At 47.0% G+C, this 23,182-nt stretch overlaps 1 protein-coding gene across 1 annotated transcript in view; it reads left to right on the plus strand.

Annotated features, from left to right (window-relative positions):
• Positions 1 to 23,182, plus strand: part of ANO2 (anoctamin 2) — a 342,394-nt gene that overhangs the window by 152,357 nt on the left and 166,855 nt on the right. Inside the window, exons 11-13 of the mRNA XM_042247625.1 lie at positions 2,253 to 2,387; positions 11,785 to 11,945; positions 22,437 to 22,519. Coding sequence (XP_042103559.1) covers positions 2,253 to 2,387; positions 11,785 to 11,945; positions 22,437 to 22,519 — 379 coding nt within the window. The remainder of the gene's footprint in view (positions 1 to 2,252; positions 2,388 to 11,784; positions 11,946 to 22,436; positions 22,520 to 23,182) is intronic.

Consider the following 23,182-nt stretch of genomic DNA (forward strand, 5'->3'; position numbering starts at 1 on the left):
CCATCTTATCCTCTGTCTCCCCCTGCTCCTCTTGTCCTCAATCTTTCTCAGCACGAGTCAGCTCTTTTCCAATGAGTTGGCTCTTCACATCGGGCGGCCAAAGTATTGGAGCTTCAACTTCAGCATCAGCCCTTCCAATGAAATATTTAGGGTTGATTTTCCTTAGGATTGACTGGTTGGATCTCCTCGCTGTCCAAGGGACTCTCAAAAGTCTTCTCTGGCATCCCAGTGTGAAAGCATCAGTTCTTCAGCGCTCAGCCTTCTTTATGGTCCAACTCTCAGATCCACTGTAAGGCACTGGAAATTGGTCCTCATGGTTCCCTTTCAGCCCTTTGCCCCATGGAGTCTCTCTCCTGCCCCTCCCCAGCATCCGACTGCTGATTTTTGTTACCCTCTGCTTGAGGCTTTTGGTTTAAAAGAAAGATGGTTCAGGGAGATGGGTGGGCTTTCTCACCTGTATGCATCTAAGGGCTCTCTCTGGCCCCTTTGTTGCCTACAGTCCTTCTCAGGTTTCTCATGAGAAACCTGCTGGTCTTCCCGTAGGATCTTGCAAATGAGTACAACCTCCTCTTATATCTGGAGTGCCCAGTTATTCAATATGTCATGCTGACCTTCGCTCAGCTTCCAGTGTCTTGAAAATTTTTAGCTGTTTCTTCTTACTCACTTTATGGGACTGCCTTTCTGTCTCATGCTCAACAAAATTGTTGTGAGTCCATTTTTCCTTGGAGGAGCTTGTCATTTTAAAAAAGTGCGGCTCGTCTGTTTACCTTGCAACCTCTACTCTCTGATGGGGTCACGAAAAGTTTTGATTCACAGGTTATCTAGCTTTCTTTTATTGTTAGGATGAAACCTACATTTCCTGGCAGTTGTCTACATCCTAAGTGGAAGCAGTGCCCTGCTGCTGCTAAGTTGCTTCCTTCGTGTCTGACTCTGTGCGACCCCATAGACGGCAGCCCACCAGGCTCCCCTGTCCCGGGGATTCTCCAGGCAAGAACACTGGAGTGGGTTGCCATTTCCTTCTCCAATGCATGAAAGTGAAAAGTGAAAGGGAAGTCTCTCAGTTGTGTCTGACTCTTCGTGACCCCATGGACTGCAGCCCGCCAGGCTCCTTCATCCATGGGATTTTCCAGGCAAGAGGACTGGAGTGGGGTGCCGTCGCTTTCGATAAATAAGTTTTTATTTGTTCTCCTTACTCTCTAGTCCTTAGATCAAAATGTGAGCTGAGCTCTTATTTCCCTCCTGTGTTTTATGTCAGAGGCTCCTGAGAAATAAAATATACTTCTTCTCTGTGGATTGTGTTTCCTCATCAAGCATCCGTAATCAATACTCATCTAAGGGAAAACCCTTTGTAGAGACGGAATGTGGTCATTTTTTAACCGTGTGATCTGGGGAACAAAAAGATATGGATGGTACCTTTTCTTTCAAAAAGAAACCACTTTTTATAAAAAGGAATTCATGACAAAACAGAGTTAAAAAATGCAGAAGGATTAAAAAAATAAAGCAATAAAACCACCCATAGTCCCATCAGCCAAAGAAACCATGACCCATATTTTATCTAATTTCTTCCAGTTATTTTTCTATGACTGTATTTATATTGGTTTGTATACATCAGTGTGTGTGTGTTTGTGTGTCTGTGTGTGTTAGTTGCTCAGTCATATTTGACTCTTTGTGACCCCGTGGACTGAAGGCCACTAGGCTCCTCTGTCCCTGGAATTCTCCAGGCAAGAATACTGGAGTGGGTTGCCATGACCTTCTCCAGAGGATCTTCCCAACCTAGGGACTGAACCCAGGTCTCCTGCATTGCAGGCAGATTCTTTACTGTCTGAACCACCAGGGAAGCCCATACATCAGGATGTATGCCCCCGAATTTGTGTGTTTTGTCCAGATAAGCAGTTTCACAAAGGTGTGTTTTTCTGTGGGTTGAGTGCTATGGCACTCATGGAATTCTGATATGTTATTCATGTGTGTCTGGTAAAGATGCCAAAATATATGACCTATTCTCAGTTTGTTCTTAGGCCTGGATTCCTCTGTGCAACTTCTTTCCATGAACAGGCGTGCGTATGCGATTCTAAGGGAATGCGATTCATTTCAGAAAAGACCAGTTGTTGATGCCTGGTGCTGAGGTCCAACCCCCCACCTTCCCCAGATAACTTCCGTCCCTTGTGCCGACCCGTTGTCAGGTTTAGAGCAAACAGAAAGAGGGAAAGGCTATGATCTTCTTAGTGTGTGTTTCATTTTCTTCTTTTTTCCAGAAAGTATTTTGGAGAAAAGATCGGACTGTATTTTGCCTGGCTGGGATTATATACATCCTTCCTCATCCCGTCGTCTGTCATTGGGATCATCGTGTTTCTTTACGGATGTGCAACCATCGAAGAAGATATTCCCAGGTGAGCTGACTTTAAAGGCGAAGGCTCAGTTCCCACGTGTCAGTCGTTCAGAGTGTCATCCCAGTTGCGAGGACATCGTACATTTCACACGTATCCCTCCAGAGCCCCAGCCTGTGTCCTCCTCCCCACTTCCCTTCCTTCTCTCCTGAGAGAGCAGAGAGCATCGGATTCTGAGAAGAGCTCAGAGCCACGCTGAGTGTGGCTGCTTCCTCTCCTGGTCAGACTCTTCTCCAGACCAGGGTCTGATTGGGCAGGTGGAAGAGAACTGGTGAGATAAGAAACCATGCCTGGGGAAAGCATTTCCCCCTCAATTTTATGGCATTTTTCTCTCATTTCCATACCAAGGCAGCAAGTGTTGAGTGGTGTTGGGTGAAGATGGCATCTATGTGGCCAGATACTGCTGGGATAAAATGCTATGAGCTTGAGGACACCTCAGCCCCGGCTCTGGGAGTCAGAGACTGCAGGAGGTGACGGGGGGCTCTTGGAGATCCAAGAGATGGAACAAAGGCTGGTCCTGATGAGGAAGAGATTCTGCAAAAAAATAGACACTCAACAAAGGAACATCCTTTAGGGTGGACTGTTTCACATATTAGCCTTGAGATGGGATACCTTGCTCCCTGACTTTCCATTTCCTCAGCTGTGAAATGGCAGTACTAACACCTGCCTCATGGTGGTATCCTGAGGATTAAAGAAGACAGTGTCTGGCAGCCAGCAAAGTATTCATAAACAATTCTTGAATGAACCAACATAGGCAGAAATAGAGCTCAGGGGACAGAAGAGACACTTAGCCAATGTTTAGAGTTTAAAGCTCTTGGCAACTCCAGAACTGTCCTGGCAAACTGAAGCATCATTTGTGTATTTTAATACTCTTGCGGTTACAAGTGATAGAAATGCATGGGAACTAGCATGAGCAAAAAAGGGAATTTATCCTCAGGGTTCGGTGGGGAGGCCTCGGTGGGTCCAGTGGCTGGCACGTGGCTCACTGAAAGGACCGTGGAAATAGGGATTCCTTCTATTTACTGGCGGTCTCTGATTCTTTCGAGTATTTCTTGTTTTACTACAGAGTTTCTCCGTAGGATGTGAATGTTGCTGCTAGTAGCTCATGGGGTGTCACATTTTAAGAGCTTTATATGTGATTGATCCTAAGTGAAAAAGTCCTGTCGGCTCTTTTTGGCTTAAGTGAAGGCTGTCAACCAGCTGATCATGTCTGGGGTTGGGGGCAGGCTGACACCGTGCCATGGGGATTCTCCTTCAATAGCCCCGGGGATGGGGGCACTGGGCAGCCTGCAGGTGTCCACTGCAGTGGTGGGTGGCGATGGGGAAGTCAGGACCTCCTGAAGAAACAGGGAGAGCTGGGCTGTTTGAGGATAGCATGATAAATGGTAAGAACCAGGTGGCTCTGGCCTCTGTCACTCTGTAGAAAAGCTCTTGCAAATTAGCAAAACTGGCGATGACAGGTATATAGTTAGAATGAAGCTAAATATCTTAGTATAAGCACAAGGATTTGAATATGTTTGTGTATAGAACCCTGTCATCATCCATCCAGGATTCTTGACTGGAATTCTGGGACCTTTGAGCTATGTTTTCAGGGCTCTGCTGTTCACAGCATAAAGGAAGGTGTGTGTGTGTGTGTGTGTGTGTGTGTGTACGCATGTGCTCAGTCATGTCTGACTCTTTGCCACCCCATGGACTGTAGCCCACCAGAATCCTCTGTCCATGGGACTCTCCAGGCAAGAAAACTGGAGTAGGTTGCCATTTCCTTCTCCAGGGAATCTTTCTGACCTGGGGATGAAACCCGTATCTCCTGCGTTGGCAGGCAGATTCTTTACCCCTGCGCCACTTGGGAAGTCCAAAGGAAGAAGGAATACACTCTGCATTCCTAGTGTGAGTTGCACCAGTGCTGATGGTTTTATGTGCTGTGTCTTCGATCCTGAAGCGATCGATGTTGTCAACAATAGGTGGCCTTATTCTCACCTCAGAGATATGGAGGCATGGTCTCCATGGAGAAGCAAGGCCACCTAGCTTGTCCAACTTCAGCAAGTCATAGTTGTCAGGGTTGGGATTTTTTTTTTTAAAAATTAACCCCTGGTTCTAACCCAGATCAGTGAAATCACATTGATGTTTTATTCATTTATTTTTTACCCATGCCCCTTGGCATGTGGAATCTTAGTTCCTTGACCAGGGATTGAACCCACAGCCCCTCTAGTGGAAGCATGGAGTCTCAACCACTGAACTGCCAGGGAAGTCCACCATGGTTGAGATTAGACCTCTGTTGCCTCCTGGCTTTCCAGGTGACTCAGTGGTGAAGAACCCGCCTACCAATGCAGGAGACTCAGGAAATGCAATTTTAATCTCTGGATCGGGAAGATCCCCTGGAGTAGGAAATGGTTACACACTCCAGGATTCTTGCCTGAGAAATCCCATGGACAGAGGAGCCTGGTGGGCTACAGTCCATGGGGTTGAAAAGAGTCAGACATGATTAAGCAGCTGAGCACATAGGCACATGTTCCAAAGCCTTTGCTTTCCCCAGTAATCTGTGGCGTCTTCCCCAGGGCTCTGACCCTCCTTGGCAGCCCAGGAGCTCTAGCCAGCCACTCCTGGTGCCTTCTCAGAGAACACAGCTCCATTGCCCCATTATGATTGCTGGGGATCGGGGTCTCATGTTGATCCGAACTGGAGGACTCATCCCATGCACTGAGGACCAACAGCTCGGCGGGTAGAGAGTCCACGTGCTGGTTGATATCAGGACTTGGGACTTGTGCCCTGGTTCCCCACATGGGAACCCGTGTGACAGTGGTCAGTGCAGCTGGAGGGGACCGTGGTCTACACATGCTACAAAGGCGTGTACCCACGCACACGTTTGGGCTCTCATAGGTGTGCAGGTGTACATGCTTGTACAATGAGATCATCACCATTGCAGATACATCACGATGCCTGTCGAGTGTGTGATGTCTTATACACTCTGGATAGCAGTCCATTGGTGGATTATAGAATCAATTTAATGGTTATCTTTTAAAGGAACTAGAATAAGGGTCTTCCCTGGTGATCCAGTGGCTAAGACTCCAATCTCCCAATACAGGGGAACTGGATTTGATCCCTGGTTTGGGAACTAGATCCTACCTGTTGCAAGTAAGAGTTCACATACGGTGACTAAAAGATCCTGCATGCCCAACTATGACCTGGTGCAGCCAAGTAAATAAATAAGTATTTTAAAAAATGCAGTAGAATAAGACTAAAGGAAATCAACCCTGAAGATTCATTGGAAGGACTGATGCTGAAGCTGAAGCTCCAGTACTTTGGCCACCTGATGTGAAGAGCTGACTCACTGGGAAAGACCCTGATGCTGGGAACGATTGAAGGCAGAAGGAGAAGGGGGTGACAGAGGATGAGATGGCTGGATGGCATCACTGACTCAATGGACATGAGTTTGAGCAAACTCCAGGAGTTAGTGAGGGACAGGGAAGACAGTCCGTGGAGTCACAAAGAGTCGGTGGATATGACTGAGTGACTGAACAACAAAGAATAAGATAAGATAGAGTGGAATGAAATATAATTTTAGCATGCAGCATGAGAAGGAACTATCAGAATTGTTTCATGACATTTAATTTAGTGATATAAGCGTGTTTATGGATAGAGTATATGTCTATATTCGCATAGTGGAGTCTCTTGTAAAATTTGTTGAACTTATTCAACTTTCCAAAATGAAAATGTGTAAAATAGGCTGCTGTAAAATTTGACATTTTGATTCTCAGTTTTTCAGACTCAGAATAAGGTGTGGCCAGTCAGGAAGGTGTACATAGAAAAAGTCAAGCATATTATGAAGTAGTTTTTGAGAACTGCTCCTCAGTCATAATTGTATATCTGTCAAAAGTCCAAGCTCTATGCCTGATGAACACTCACAAACAATCCATATCACTACTTGTCAATAAAAGTTGTTGCTATGTCACTTCAGTCGTGTCTGACTCTGTGCGACCCCAGAGATGTCAGCCCACCAGGCTCCCCCATCCCTGGGATTCTCCAGGCAAGAACACTGGAGTGGGTTGCCATTTCCTTCTCCAATGCATGAAAGTGAAAAGTGAAAGTGAAGTCGCTCAGTCGTGCCCGACTCTTAGCGACCCCATGGACTGCAGCCCACCAGGCTCCTCCATCCATGGGATTTTCCAGGCAAGAGTACTGGAGTGGGGTGCCATTGCCTTCTCCTGTCAATAAAAGAACAGCCTCTAAATCCCAATACAGAATCCAGACAAATTCATACCCTTGGAGGGTTTGTGTCTATCAGCCGCTCCTTGTTGTTTTGTTGTCGTTTAGCTGCCAAGTCATGTCCGACTCTTTGCAGACCCATGAACTGAAGGATGCCAGGCTTCCCTGTCCTCCCAGCCACTCCTAAGCAATTAAAAACTTTCACCCTTCCTGGAATTATTTTAAAGATCTCCACTTTGGGCATTAGGCCTGGAATTTAGTATCTGTATATCACTCCAGTACTCTTGCCTGGAAAATCCCATAGACGGAGGAGCCTGGTGGGCTGCAGTCCATGGGGTCGCTAAGAGTCGGGCACGACTGAGCAACTTCACTTTCACTTTTCATTTTCATGCATTGGAGAAGGAAGTGGCAACCCGCTCCAGTGTTCTTGCCTGGAGAATCCCAGGGACAGAGGAGCCTTGTGGGCTGCCGTCTATGGGGTAGCACAGAGTTGGACACGACTGAAGCGACTTAGCATAGCATAGCATAGCATATCACTTTTTAAAAAATGTTTTATTCTAAAAAAAAATAAAAATAAAAAGTGTTTTATTCTGAGAACCGTATAGATTCACTGGAAGCAGTAAAGAGAGTGCAGAGGGGCCCAATGTGCCCTTCATCCAGTTTCCCCCAATGATTATGTCTTATAAAGCCACAGTCCAGCATCAAACCCAGAAAAGTTACATTGTGTGGGACTTTAAATGGTACCTTTTATCACCAGTAACTTTGATATGTGAGTCACATGCTTTACTTAATAGTATTTCCATATGTGTGTGATGTGTCTATAGAACTTTCGTCTGCTTAGCAAGGGGTTGGTTCCATTTGTTCTCCATTTGCTTACATGCATAGGAAAGACTGGAGCATTTTTTTTTTTAAAGGTGATTAATCTAAACCATATTTTTTTAAAAAGCGGGTTACTTTAGAGCTGAGATCTTAATAGCAGATGTTCTGTCTGAATTTCTTGAATAATTGCCTCCCTTTGTGGCTAGTAGAGCCCTGTATGTCACTTGACTTGTGAGCAGTGGGTCACTCGTTGAGAACACCACCCACTCCGGGGTCTTGGTTCACCTGATGGTCAAGCCATTCATCAGCCTTCTTCTGTGTCCAAGAGAACATGATAGGTTGAAGAAACACGTCATTGGATTTATAGCCACTGTGGCTTCTAACTAAGAGTCTGTGGATGATGCAGCTAGTGAAGGACCGAGACCTGACTTTAGTGAATGACCCCGACCTGACTTCAGTTCTCGAGGCGTCTCCCCCTTTTACAGCTTGTCTCAGAGACTATGAAGTCCTTTAATGTCATCCTAAGGTGTAATTTTTCCAGAATCCTCTTCCAATTGCTTGCATCAAAAAACTCCAAAGATGCAACAAAAAATCCCCAACCCAATGCATACAGAGCATTCTGACTTCAAACCTAAATGATGCGGGACTATCCATGCTACCGTGGCTACCATTTTGTACAAATGATTGTCAGTTGACTGTATTCTAATTTTAAAACCATTTATGGGCACAGCATTAACATTTCAAAGTACTCTGTACCAAGGTGGTGCTAATATTTTTTTTTTTCCCCTGACCTTTTAGTGTGGACTAGTTTTGATTGAGATTAGGTTTTCTAGGATTATCCATCTCCTTGTATATATGTAAAAAATCTCCTCCGTGACAAAGATTTGAGAAGCAGTGGCAGATTTTATTTTCTTGGGCTCCAAAATCACTGTGGATAGTGACTGTAGTCATGAAAATAAAAGACACTTGCTCCTTGGAAGAAAAACCATGACAAACTTAGACAGTGTATTAAAAAGCAGAGATATCCCTTTGCTGACAAAGGTCTGTAAAGTAGCAGCTATGGTTTTTCGTGAGGGCTAACCTCATAGCTTAGTCCATAAAGAATCTGCCTGCAATGCAGGAGACCTGGTTCAATTCTTGGGTCAGGAAGATCCCTTGGAGAAGGAAATGGCAATTCTCTCCAGTATTCCTGCCTGGAGTATCCCATGGACAGAGGAGCCTAGCAGGCTATAGTCCATAGGGTCACAAGAATCAGACACGATTTAGGGACAAAAGTGCTACTGCCGTGGTTTTTCTGGTAGTCGTATATGGATGTGAGTTGGACCATAAAGGTGGCTGAGCACCCAAGAATTGATGTTTTTGGACTGTGGTGACGGAGAAGACTCTTGAGAGTCCCTGGGACAGCAAGATCAAACCAGTCAATCCTAAAGGAAATCAACCCTGAATATTTATTGGAAGAACTGATGCTGAAGCTGAAGCTCCACTACTTTGACCATCTAATTCGAAGAGCTGACTCGTTGGAAAACACCTTGATGCTGGAAAAGTGTGAAGGCAGGAGGAGAAGGGGGTGGCAGAGGGTGAGATGGTTGATTGGTGATGAATTTGAGCAGATTCCGGAAGGTGGTGAAGTATAGGGAAGCCTGGCATGCTGCAGTCCATGGAGTCACAAAGAGTTGGACTCGACTTAAAGACTAAACAGACATGGCTTAGAAGCAAAGCTGTTTGCTGGACTTTGTGCAACTGACAAGTTTTCCGTGTGAATCTGTTTTCTAATCGGTGCTCTCCTCCTAAAAGCATCAGCTCCTCTACCAGGCAGCCACCATGTGTCTGGCCCAGAAGACTTCAGTCCTGCTCTCCAGTTACCAATAAACACATGCCCAGGTGAAGTCAGCATGGCTGAACTTACTATTAAGAAATTACTATTTAATATTGTCGATGTGAGTGAGTCACCGATCTTGACACTTGCCAGTGGTGTGCTCAGCAGCAAGTCTGCGGAGGAGCTGGGATTTATTCTGAGACCCGGAGTTTCCATTCTCTCACACAGAAGGACTTCCCTGCCGAGGCTCATTAAAAACAAGGCTGAGAGCTGGGACTTGACAGACACCGACAGCCCTCAGTGAAACCTTTTGACTGCTTAGCGATGGGAGCTAGACACAGGCATCCAGCCGGCTTCTGGGTTTTATCTAAGCCCTTGGCTCAGGCACCCCGGTACCAGCTACCTCAGCAGGCCGTACCGTGCTCGGTAGCGCCCTCTGCTGCCTCTTTGCGGAGAAAACCCAGCTGTTTCAGCCTGTGATCCCTGCCTCCCCGTCATGGGGTCTCCTCGAGCTGCTCTGTGAGAACAGCCAGTGCTTCATTTTCGTGAAATCTCTCGTTCTCCACCCTTCTCCCCAAAGTGATGAGCTTAGCCATCTACTCATCCCCGAGGGGAAATATCACACACAGGAGTGTTGAGTTCATTCATTTTCCTACCAGACTGCAGTGTGGAGGGTTACTGGGGAAACCAGTTGGGGCTGAGAAATCCTCGGTTCTTATTTGCAAGCACCCGATAAGCCTGAAGTTATTGGGTCCAGCTGATCCACCTAACAAGTGAATGGAATTTCAAATATATGCCTAAGTCTGGTAAAGAGAAATATACTGAAAAGAGGTGAGAATAGAGGTGATGTTTATTTGACTCATGCTTTGTTCTCTTGGATTCTTGGAATCTAGACTTTGGGGGAATTTACCTTATTTTTCCCTGGTGGCTTCCCTGGACTTCCCTGGTGGCTCAGATGGTAAAGAATCTGCTTGCAGTGCAGGAGACCTGGATTTGATCCCTAGGTTGGGAAGATCTCCTGGAGAAGGGAACGGCAGTCTACTCCAGTATTCTTGCCTGGAGAATTCCATGGAGAATTCTTGCCCAGGTTCCATTCCAGAGGAACCTGGAGGGCTGCAGTCCATGAGATCACAAAGAGTTGGACACAACTGAGCAACTAATACACACCTTATTCTTCCAGCCTCTCGCATCCCATTTTGTGGTTAGGATAATTCTTATTAAGTTGAGGTTATTAATCTGTCTTCTCCAAACAGTCACATGGCTGATTCACTTAGAAGTTGGGCTTCCTCCCTCCTCACTCCATTTGACTTTGCATGACTTCTTCCAGGAAGAAGACCTTTTTCTGGACCAATGTATACTCATGTTGATTCCTCCGTGTGACCATCCTAATACACTAACGAGATAGCTCGTGCTTGAGTGAGGACGATAGACTCTGACCTCTGATGGGTGACTTATTCACACCTGCTGATGCTCCCCATCAGCCCCATAGACTCAGTCAGCACTTTTGGATGGGACTTTGTACAGCACTGGGCTTCCCAGGTGGCTCAGCCGGTAAAGAATCCACCTGCACTGTGGGATACCTGGGTTCAATTTCTGGATTGGGAAGATCCCCTGGAGAAGGGAACAGCTACCCACTCTAGTATTCTTGTCTGGAGAACCCCATGGACAGAGGAGCCTGATGGGCTACAGTCCCTGGGGTCGCAAAGAGCCGGACATGACTGAGCAATTAACACTTTCACTCTTTTATATGGCACCATCTGATGCGCGGCATAACTGATATGTGGCCACTCACTTTCTGTTGGGTCACGTCTAGTGATGGCTTCCATACCTCTGAAGCTAGCCCATCTATTTTTTGTTAATTTTTTTTTTCCACTGGAGTAAAATTGCTTTACAATGTCGTGTTGGTTTCTGCTGTACAACAATGTGGATCAGCCATCTGTAGACATACGTCCCCTCCCTCTTGAGCTTCTCCTTTCCACCCCCTGCTCCCATCCCGCCCCTCTAGGTCATCACAGAGCACGGAGCTGAGCTCCCTGTGCCGTGTAGCAGCTCCCCACTGGCTGCTGCCTCATCTGTGGTAGGGTCTATATGTCAGCGCTGCTTTCAATTCGTCCCACCCTCTCCTTCCCCTCTGGGGTCCATAAGTCCGTTCTCTAAGTCTGTGTCTCCATTGTTTCCCTGCAAATAGGTTCATTAGTATCATTTTTCTAGATTCCATATTTATGCATTAATATACGGCATTTGGTGTATTCTTTCTGACTTACTTTGCTCTGTTTGATGAACTCTAGGCCCATCCACATCAGTACAAATGACCCAATTTTATTCCTTTTCATGGCACATCACCACATCTTCTTTATCTGTTCATCTGCCCACCCATTTTTAAAGACAAGATACTAAAAACTACTCCCAAGGGGAAGAATCCAAGCCCAGCTCTCATATGCCTTGTTGATGGAGTTACTGAAGCAGCCAGGGCGTTCCAAGTGGGAGGTGCTTTGGGGGTGATGGACTTGGGGAGGGTGCTGCTTGGCGCCCCCGTGACCCTGCAGCCTCTGTCTTCTGCAGCAAGGAGATGTGTGACCGGCAGAACGCCTTCACCATGTGTCCCCTGTGCGACACGTCCTGTGACTACTGGAACCTCAGCTCGGCCTGTGGGACAGCGCGGGCCAGCCACCTGTTTGACAACCCTGCCACCGTCGTCTTCTCCATCTTCATGGCTCTGTGGGGTAAGTAATTACCATGAGGCTGGCTCCCGTGCAGGGCACCTCCAGATGGGCGCAGGGACCAGAGCCAATATTCTTTGGTTTACTTCCTTAGTATTCAATCCTTATATCTTTAGTGAAACTTTTATTTACTGATTTGGTTGCTCTGGGTCTTCCTGGCTGCGCAGGCTTTTCTCTCGCTGTGGTGGGTGGGGGCTACTCTACTGTTGAGCACGAGTTCTCGGGCTTGCGGGCTTGCATCTGCTGGGCTCTGGAGCACAGGCTTAGTGGCTATGGTGCACGGACCTAGTTGCTCTGCGGCATGTGTGATCTTCTCAGACTGGGGATTGAACCCGTGTCCCCTGCATTGGCAGGCAGATTTTTTTTATTACTGAGCCGCTACAGAAGCCCCTGCTGCTGCTAAGTTGCTTCAGTCGTACCCGACTCTGTGCGACCCTATAGACGGCAGCCCGCCAGTCTCCCCCGTCCCTGGGATTCTCCAGGCAAGAACGCTGGAGTGGGTTGCCATTTCCTTCTCCAATGCATGAAAGTGAAAAGTGAAAGTGAAGTCACTCAGTTGTGTTCGACTCTTCGTGACTCCATGGACTGCAGCCTACCAGGCTCCTCCGTCCATGGGATTTTCCAGGCAAGAGTACTGGAGTGAGGTGCCATTGCCTTCTCCTACGGAAGCCCCTAGTCCTTATATTTTAAGAAGCATTTTAGGGACAATAGATTTCTCTCCTTTACTCATACATGGGACTAGAACTAAGAATATCCTCCGTGGCTTTATTTTACATATATAAAGAGATGGAGTATATAAGAGATGGAGTAATCTTATATTATAATCTCATATAGGATTTGTTTGGAAATTGAACCCATGCATGCTTTGAAAATCCCTAATACACTCATAGGCACCTCCAGGTACATCTCCTAAGATGTGCACGTCCCAGATGTCATTTGGTGTCACACCTGGAGCCAGGGGGTGACTGCCACGGTCACAGGGTTAGCTGGGGGCAAAGGCAGGCCTAGACGCGTCTCCTATCTCTGCGTTCAGTTGCAATTTCCAGGACACCACAAGTGTAGACTGCAGAGATTTCACTTAATGCCAGAGAGATGTTTTCCATCTTCCCACTAAAGGGATTTGTGAAGGAAGGAACAAATAGTTCCTTCGATTTCCTCCTCCTCCCTTCCCCACACCCGCCCCCCCTGCCCAGAGTCTTGGGGTAATAAACTTCCTTTGGGCCACAGCCATCTAATCATAAACACAGACACACAGACACACACATGCACTCTTCTGTTAAAAAACTGGAATATCCACTCCTGTGGTCACTGAGCATTTCCAAGAAGACATACCCATGGGTATCACGGAAGGGAGCAGGGGACCCTGTGTCAGTCCGTTGGGAGCAGCCATCTGCCGTCGTCTCATCCTTACAGAGTGGGCCCTCATCTTTCCGGTCACAGACCGGTCAGCTGAAGCGGTTAGGTTTACTGCTGACTCCAGGGGGCTTGAAGGACCTGCCAGGATGGGGCAATGAGTCGCACATCCTGGGACTGTGTGCAGGAGAGGGAGGTCTCTTCTAGAACTGCTGTTAGAACCAGACCCGGCGATCTCCGTCTCTCTACGTGGGTGGAGATGGAACTGGGCTGGAAAGATTCCCATGTGACCTGGCCACCAGGGAAGGTATCCAGGGGAGCCTCTGTCCTCCCAGGAAGAACAGCCACTGCCCAGGACCACGTGGCAGTGTCAGCGCACAAAACAGCGGCAGGGTGTCAGAGGACACGGCGCCCATGGCCGTGTAGCTCTGGAATTATTCACAGGAAAGGTCAGGGGGACAGAGGGAAGTTGTAGCTTGTGGCCTGAACAGTCTCAGGCGGCTCTGTTCCTTTTGTCCATAAACAACATCTTGGTTTTTTTCTTTTTTGGGGGGGTTTCCTTTTTTTTTTTTCAATTTTCTGTATTTTTTAATTGATGGAAAATTGCTTTACAATTTTGTGTTGGTGTCTGCTGTACAGCAATGCAAATCAGTCATAATTTTATATAGGTATACCCCTTCCCTCCTGAGATGCCTTCCCACCCCCAGCCCGATCCCAGCCCTCTGGGTCATCACAGAGCCACGAGCTGAGCCCCCTGCTGCACAACAGCTCGCCTCTCACTGTCTGTTCTGCACACGGCAGTGTGTATATGCAGTATACATACTGTGTATACACAGCGTGTATATGTCAGTGCTGCTCTCTCAGCCTGTCCCGCCCTGACCTCCCCCACTGTCCGTAAGTCCATTCTCTACTAGGTTCATCTGTACCATTTTTCTAGATTCCATGCGTGTGTGTTAATATATGATACTTGTTTTTCTCTTTCTGACTTACTTTACTCTGCATAAAAGGCTCTGGGTTTATCCACCTCACGACAGCTGACTCAAACGTGTTCCTTTTTATGGCCAAGTAATATTCCATTGCATAAATGTACCACAACTTCTTTATTTGTTCATCTGTCCATGAACATCTAGGTTGCTTCCATGTCCTGGCTTTTGTATACAGTGCTGCAATGAACATTGGGGCACATGTGTCTTTTAGAATTGTGGCTTTCTCAGAGTACGTGCCCAGTAGTGGGATTGAAGTTTTTTACTTTTTTAATTTTAAAATCTTTAATTCTTACATGCATTCCCAAACATGAACCCCCTCCCACCTCCCTCCCCATAACATCTCTCTGGGTCATCCCCATGCACCAGCCCCAAGCATGCTGTATCCTGCGTCAGACATAGACTGGCGATTCAATTCTTACATGATAGTATACATGTTACAATGCCATTCTCCCAAATCATCCCACCCTCTCCCTCTCCCTCTGAGTCCAAAAGTCTGTTATACACATCTGTGTCTTTTCTCCTGTCTTGCATACAGGGTCGTCATTGCCATCTTTCTAAATTCCATATATATGTGTTAGTATACTGTATTGGTGTTTTTCTTTCTGGCTTCACTCTGTATAATCAGCTCCAGTTTCATCCATCTCATCAGAACTGATTCAAATGAATTCTTTTTAACGGCTGAGTAATACTCCATTGTGTATATGTACCACAACTTTCTTATCCATTCATCTGCTGATGGACATCTAGGTTGTTTCCATGTCCTGGCTATTATAAACAGTGCTGCGATGAACATTGGGGTACATGTGTCTCTTTCAATTCTGGTTTCCTCGGTGTGTATGCCCAGCAGTGGGATTGCTGGGTCATAAGGTAGTTCTATTTGCGATTTTTAAGGAATCTCCACACTGTTCTCCATAGTGGCTGTACTAGTTTGCATTCCCACCAACAGTGTAGGAGGGTTCCCTTTTCTCCACACCCTCTCCAGCATTTATTGCTTGCAGATTTTTGGATCGCAGCCATTCTGACTGGTGTGAAGTGGTACCTCATTGTGGTTTTGATTTGCATTTCTCTAATAATGAGTGATGTTGAGCATCTTTTCATGTGTTTGTTAGCCATCCGTATGTCTTCTTTGGAGAAATGTCTATTTAGTTCTTTGGCCCATTTTTTGATTGGGTCGTTTATTTTTCTGGAATTGAGCTGCATAAGTTGCTTGCATACGGTAGAAATTAAAAAGTGCTTACTCCTTGGAAGGAAAGTTATGACCAACCTAGATAGCATATTGAAAAGCAGAGATATTACTTTGCCAACGAAGGTCCATCTAGTCAAGGCTATAGTTTCTCCAGTGGTTATGTATGGATGTGAGAGTTGGACTGTAAAGAAAGCTGAGCGCCGAAGAATTGATGCTTTTGAACTGTGGTGTTGGAGAAGACTCTTGAGAGTCCCTTGGACTGCAAGGAGATCCAACCAGTCCATTCTAAAGGAGATCAGCCCTGGGTGTTCATTGGAAGGACTGATGCTAAAGCTGAAACTCCAGTACTTTGGCCACCTCATGCAAAGAGTTGACTCATTGGAAAAGACTCTGATGCTGGGAGGGATTGAGGGCAGGAGGAGAAGGGGACAACAGAGGATGAGATGGCTGGATGGCATCATTGACTTGGTGGATGTGAGTCTGAGTGAACTCCGGGAGTTGGTGTTGGACAGGGAGGCCTGGGGTGCTGCGATTCATGGGGTTGCAAAGAGTCGGACACGACTGAGTGGCTGAACTGAACTGATGGTAGATTTACGCTTATGTGCTGTGCTGTGCTTAGTCACTCAGTTGTGTCTGACTCTTTGCAACCCTGTGGACTGTAGCCTGCTAGGCTCCTCTGTCCATGGGGATTTTCCAAGAATACTGGAGTGGATAGCCTATCCCTTCTCCAGGGGAACTTCCTGACCCAGACATCTAACTGGGGTCTCCTGCATTGCAGGCAGATTCTTTACCAGCTGAGCTACCAGGAAAGCCCCAGATTTATTCCTAGTATTAATACAAATATAAGGAATTTTTATTCCTGTGATGCAAAGAGCTAACTCATTAGAAAAGACCCTGATCCTGGGAAAGACTGAAGGCAGGAAGAGAAGGGGATGGCAGAGGATGAGATGGTTGAATGGCATCACTGACTCAGTGGACTTGAGTCTGAGCAAGCTCTGGGACATGCTGAAGGCCTGGAAGCCTGCCGTGCTGCAGTCCATGGAGTGGCAGAGTCAGACATGACTGAGTTACTGAATAACAAATTAATAAAAAGCGGCCTCTTGGAATCACCTCAAATATGCTGGAACTGACTGGAGCCTGAAATGCCCTTTCACCTTTTGCTACGCTGCAGCCCTAATTCCCATGAATCTGTCTTACAGATATGACCGCGACTGAGTGGCTAAAGCTTAATTACTCTGGTCTGCTACCCCTTAAGGCCTTTCCTGGGATGTGTGATTTCCTGTCACAGGGAGACTTGGTTTTCAGCTGTACCTTCCCACTTCCTGTTTTCTTTTTTTCCCCTCAGGTGGATGCTTTTATTTGTAAACAAATAAAACCACCAAGAAATAAAAAAAAGAGAACTTCTCAGTAAAGAAAATGAGATTGTGGGCAGAGCTGAAAAAAAAAAAAAAAGATTCAGGGGTCCAAGCTGTGCTTTGTGACTATTAGAGATGGAGAATGCCTGGCCTTGCAGATCTGGGCTTCCTGCATCCTCTCAGAAGTGGAGGCTGGGAACTTCCTTGGTGGTCCAGTGGTTAAAGTGGTTAAGAACCTGCCTTGCAGTACAGGAGATGCTGGTTTGATTCCTGGTTGGGGAACTAAGATTCCATAGCCTTGGGGCAGCTGAGCCCGCATACTGTGGCTAGAGAACCTGTATGTTGCAATGAAGACCCAACACAGCCAAAATAAAGAGAAAAAAAAAGGAAGCAGAGGCAAGGAGGACATTGTCTGAATCACCCACCTCTCACTGACCTCCCCACTGACCCATCCAGGCTGCTCTGTCACCAAACTCTCAAACAAGGCAGTCTCTGAATTCCTTACTATGCCAATTACTTCATTTTGCTACAAATAAGGAGAATGGTTTTGAACCCAAACTTAGGACACAAGCTTTCTGCGTGGTCCTAAAATGGGGGCAGGGCTGTCCCTTCCCACTTTTGATCCCCAACAGCTGTCCCTTTTCGCTGGATGAACAGATACCTCCATCCCTCCTGAGTTCTGCGACGATGCCCCCGTGCCCCCCACCCGCCCCCTGGGTCTCCTTTCTCTTCTCCTCACGTGGTACCAGCAGTGCAGGGAAAACGAATGGAGTGGGGTTTTATCAGTGCTTCCGGGCTTAGGGTTTGGCTTTGTTATTTTAACAGCTTTGCTATGTTTTATGTGATTGTGTATTTGGTTACAGCAGCCAAGAGCCTGAGGGCATGACTGCCTACAAATTACAATTAAAAATAATAGTTATGCCTCTCATTACATGATTATTATGATCAGTGGTGCTGTGCTGGGTGGGCCTGGGCCAGGGCCCAAGGCTGCCGGGAAGGAGGCTGGGAGAATTCTGGGAGAAGTGGTTCTCTGCAGAGAGAGGGTGGGGCAGGAGACAGGGGGTGGGGTGGGGGGGTGGCTGAGCTGGGGGTGGGGGTGCGGTGTACAGAGGGCAGGAGTGGGAGGTCACTTAGCTGGGGTCAGGAGGTCGAGTGAGTAGAGGGCAGGAGTCGGCCAGACCCACAGCTGGTGGAGGCATCAGGCCCAGCCCCTCTGGGGTTCTGGCTTCAAACTCCAGGGAACTTTGGAAAGACAGTGAAGCCATATTGAAAGTAGGGAAGGGAGAGGTGAAGGGAGGAGGTCAGGGTCAGGGTCAGGGTCAGGGTCAGTGTCAGTCCTAAACGTGGGTCTCAGTCCTGCTCTGTACCCATCACCGTGAGCCTTGCCCGGTGTTACTGAAGTCAGTCCTCTGAGCCGAGGTGCTGAGTAACCTGAACGGAGGCTGGTCCTCAACCTTGGAGCACCCTGTCCTCATCTCTTAAGTGGGTGAAATCATGCCTACCTGTCTGGATGTGTGTGCAGGGCAGCTGGTGTGGTACCTGGCATGCGATATCCACTGGGAGCTGCTCTCCATCATCACGAGGGTCCTTCATATCCCCCTGAGTCTTCCTCAGTGACTTTTTAAAATTTTGTATTGGGGTATAGCCGATTACCTGGTGGCTCAGAGGTTAAAGTGTCTGCCTGCAATGTGGGAGACCTGGGTTCGATCCCTGGATCGGGAAGATCCCCTGGAGAAGGAAATGGCAACCCACTCCAGTATTCATGCCTGGAAAATCCCATGGACCAAGGAGCCTGGTGGGCTGCAGTCCATGGGGTCGCGAAGAGTCGGACACGACTGAGCACCTTCACTTCACTTCATAGCCGATTAACAATGTTGTGAACAGTTTCAGGTGAACAGTGAAGGGACTCAGCCGTACATATACATGGATCCATTCTCCCCCAAACTCCCCTCCCCTCCAGGCTGCCATATAACCTTAAACAGAGTTCCCTGTGTTGTGCAGCAGGTCTTTGTTGGTTACCTATTTAAAATACAGCAGTGTGTATGTGTCCATCCCAAACTCCCTAAATATCCCTTCCCCTCATTCTTGCCCCCTGGCAACCATGTTTGTTCTCTAAGTCTCAGGGACTCTGTTACCCCGTTGTCTGCTCCCGTTCTGACTTCTCTCTTTCATGGAGACCACAGTTGGTGTGCAGAGCCCTCCTCAGGCGCTGGGAGCTGCACAGGGCAGGAGAAGCATCCCCCCAGTTTGGAGAGCATCCCCAAGCCATGGCTGGGGTCCAGAGGTCGGGGTGCACACACACAAAAGGAAAAAGTCTCAGATTCCAGGAACCAAAGATACAGACTTTTTTCCCCTACACACTGTGAGGCATGTGGGATCTTAATTCCCTGACCAGGAAACCTGTGCCCCCTGCACTGGAAGTGCAGTATTAACCCCTGGACCACCAGGGATGTACAGATCCATGCACCGCAGTGTAGCACCAAGTGAAACATATGTAGCTTCAAGGAACCACATGCCTGGTCAGGCTCTCAGTGTTTGCTAAGCTCAGCCCTGCTCAGTGCCCCAGGTGAACAGAGACACGTACCAGCTGAAGAAAAGTTTGCAGTCCTATTTCTATGCTGCAGACCTGAGTTGCAATTGATGGTCTGGTGTGGCAGGCAATACAGGGTGCCCAGGCTGTTACTGGGGGTGATGTAGTGGGGTAGGGGTGGCCTCAGGGACTGTCACATCCCTTCCTTTTCCAGCACACCAGACCTAAGGGCTGTAGGAGTGCAGAGGAGTGGGTGCCCGGGAGTCTGACCTTATAGTGCTTGAGCTGGTCAGGAAACAACGGAGGCAGCACTGGAGGGTGGCATGGTACAGGGACAGTTTGCACAAGCTGGGGGTGAAGAGGGCAATGAGGTGATGCCTGAGCAGCAGTGCAGACGAGAGGTGTGTGCTGACAGATGGTAAGAATGGATAGGGACAGATGGGATGGGCCAGATACACACATTCTCTGTATCCAGAGGGAAGAATCTTGACAATAGGGACCCACTCACTGCAAGTTTGAGGGGTTGTTGGCATCCTCCTTCTCCCTGCCCCTCCACACTGCCCGAATGCTATTACTCCTCAAAGCTCAGCTCAAATACTCTGGCAGCTGGCACCCCCTCTTCTGCATGCCCACAGCCCTTTATCTGTGTTGTTTGTAAGTCCCTGATCACTTTATGCTTTGTACCATAGTAATTTAAAATCTCTCCTGATAGACTAAATCACTTGAGAGCAAAATCCACATCAGATTCACCTAAGCTCCTCACGATGTCTTGAGCAGTGTTTGGTATATCGCAGGTACCTTAGGTCAGGTTTTCACGTTAGGAAATCCATTCAAGCTTGCTCAGATAACAAGGGGTTATAAGAAAGTAGGAAGCAAGCTTGTGGATGCAGGAGATGAAGTACAGCCAGGCGCCTAGGGAACTGGAGCAGGAGCAGCTACAAGGAACCTTTCTCCTTTCTTCACATGCTGCGAGGTCTGTCCCATTTCTCTTTGTGTCTCTTAGTTTCAGTTTTCAAGAGAGAGAATCTGATTGGCCCTGTCAGCAGTATCAGGTGTCCAATCCTGATCTAAAGAAGCCCTGGCTTCAGGGCTGAGGGAATTGGTTCTTTCTGGAGCGTGTTGGGCTGCCCTTCAAGGGCTGTGGTTGGAGCAGGCAAGCTGACCAGTGTGTCTGGATGGTAGGCATTCAACAGATATTTGCTTGGAGAATGAATGAATGTCACTTCTGGGAGCTGCGTCTCCCAGCTGCCTGCAGGATGGAGTAGAAGTCTGAGACCCTGGACTCAGGTAGAATTATTAGGAGATATGACGTAATCTCAGGATGAGATGATTCAGGCCCAGGAAAGGGAAGTTGTGCGGGGGACAGAAAGATGGAGAAAAAAGTGAGAGGAAGGTGCAGGAAGAGAGAACATGTAGGGAAGATGAGGTTTGTCTAAAAAGGCTAAAAGCCATCATTCCAATTTCTTACTTTTTTTTTTTAATGCATAAATTGTGTATTGTTTCCCTATTTTTGTCTTTCGCATGACTGGAATCATTTTGCTTCTTCACTTCTTTCTTTCTGAACTGTTTATATTAGTACTTTCTCATTTATATTAGTGCTTGTAGCTACAGTTCATTTTTTTTTCCTTTGTTATCTTTTTTTTTTTTTTAACTTTACAATACTGTATTGGTTTTGCCATACATTGACATGAATCCACCACGGGTGTACATGCGTTCCCAAACATGAACCCCCCTCCCACCTCCCTCCCCATAACATCTCTCTGGGTCATCACCGTGCACCAGCCCCAAGCATGCTGTATCCTGCTTCGGACATAGACTGGCGATTCGATTCTTACATGATAGTATACATGTTACAATGCCATTCTCCCAAATCATCCCACCCTCTCCCTCTCCCTCTGAGTCCAAAAGTCCGTTATACACATCTGTGTCTTTTTTGCTGTCTTGCATACAGGGTCGTCATTGCCATCTTTCTAAATTCCATATATATGTGTTAGTATACTGTATTGGTGTTTTTCTTTCTGGCTTACTTCACTCTGTATAATCGGCTCCAGTTTCATCCATCTCATCAGAACTGATTCAAATGTATTCTTTTTAATGGCTGAGTAACACTCCGTTGTGTATATGTACCACAGCTTTCTTATCCATTCATCTGCTGATGGACATCTAGGTTGTTTCCATGTCCTGGCTATTATAAACAGTGCTGCGATGAACATTGGGGTACATGTGTCTCTTTCAATTCTGGTTTCCTTGGTTGCTTCTATTCTTCCTTTCTTTTAAAAATTTTTTTAAAATTATTATTTTTTTAAATATAAATTTGTTTATTTTAATTAGAGACTAATTACTTTACAATATTGTATTGGTTTTGCCATACATCAACATGAATCCGCCACGGGTGTACACATGTTCCCCATCCTGAACCCCCCTCCCACTTCCCTCCCCGTACTATCCCTCTGGGTCATCCCAGTGCCCAAGCATCCTGTATCCTGCATTGAACCTGGACTGGTGATTCATTTCATATATGATATTATACATGTTTCAATGCCATGCTCCCAAATCATCCCACCCTCTCCCTCTCCCACAGAGTCCAAAAGACTGTTCTATACATCTGTGTCTCTTTTGCTGTCTCGCATACAGGGTTATCATTACCATCTTTCTAAATTCCATATATATGCATTAGTATACTGTATTGGTGTTTTTCTTTCTGGCTTACTTCACTGTATATAATAGGCTCCTTTATTTCTTGAGATCAGTGTTTAAGCTTTTCTTATAACCTAGAAATGGGGCTTCCCTGGTAGCTCAGATGGTAAAGAATCTGCCTGCAATGCACAAAACCTGAGTTTGATCCTTGGGTCGGGAAGATCCCCTGGAGAAGGGAATGGCACCCACTCCAGTATTCTTGCCTGGAAAATACCATGGACAGAGATGCTTGGCAGGCTATCGCCCGGGGCGGGGTAGGGGGGCGGTCACAAAGAGTCGGACATGACTGAGTGACTAATATTCAGTGTGTATCCTCCACTGGGTGAAGCCTAAGGGTGCTCGCAATCCACTCTCCAAAATTAATGGAATTTTTTCTTTCTTTTCAAGCTACCATGTTTCTTGAAAACTGGAAGCGATTACAGATGCGACTGGGCTACTTCTGGGACCTGACTGGCATCGAAGAGGAAGAAGTGAGTTCTCTTTGGATTTCTGCTTTGCTTTGCCCCTGGAAATAAATTGTCTTGCATGAAATAGCTACTTTCTTTGCTCTCACAGGAGCTGGTCACCTGCCAACTCTTGCTGTGACCCCTTTCCTAGCTTGGCTCCATCTAAGCCAGTGTTGATAGGCACTGAGGCCAAGAGTTGAAATCCTCTATCTTCTCTTGACCTGTAATACCTCAGACTTGATGGGTAGCCAAATGTGCTTGTGACCATTGGTGGGAAAAAATGGCACAAGAAGCAAGCCTTGCCATAGCCTTGAGGTTCAACTCAACATTCTTCTACCTCCTGTCTCATTGGTGCTTGAGAGCATGAAGCAAGAGGCTGTGACCCAGACATGTTATATGGACGTGTCTGGATGCCCCTGGTAGCCTGCTGGGGGTCAGGTGGAGGCATGGGTGCCAGGTGCCTTTGATGTTTTTGGAGAAGGAAAGAACCACTCACCCAGTACCGTGTCAGTAAATGTGACATTGGAACATGAGCTAAGAGAAAGTGTAGGTTCTTTCAGAGTCGAGTTTTATGGACAGATGTTGTTTAAAGGATGAAAGTAACTGATCTGCCCTTGGGGCTTATTTGAGAACTAGGGCCCCTGATGATATTGGCAAGTTAACGATGACCAGCATGGGCACGGTTGC

The sequence above is a fragment of the Ovis aries genome, chromosome 3 (assembly GCF_016772045.2).
Source record: "Ovis aries strain OAR_USU_Benz2616 breed Rambouillet chromosome 3, ARS-UI_Ramb_v3.0, whole genome shotgun sequence".
In the NCBI taxonomy this organism is placed as follows: domain Eukaryota; kingdom Metazoa; phylum Chordata; class Mammalia; order Artiodactyla; family Bovidae; genus Ovis; species Ovis aries.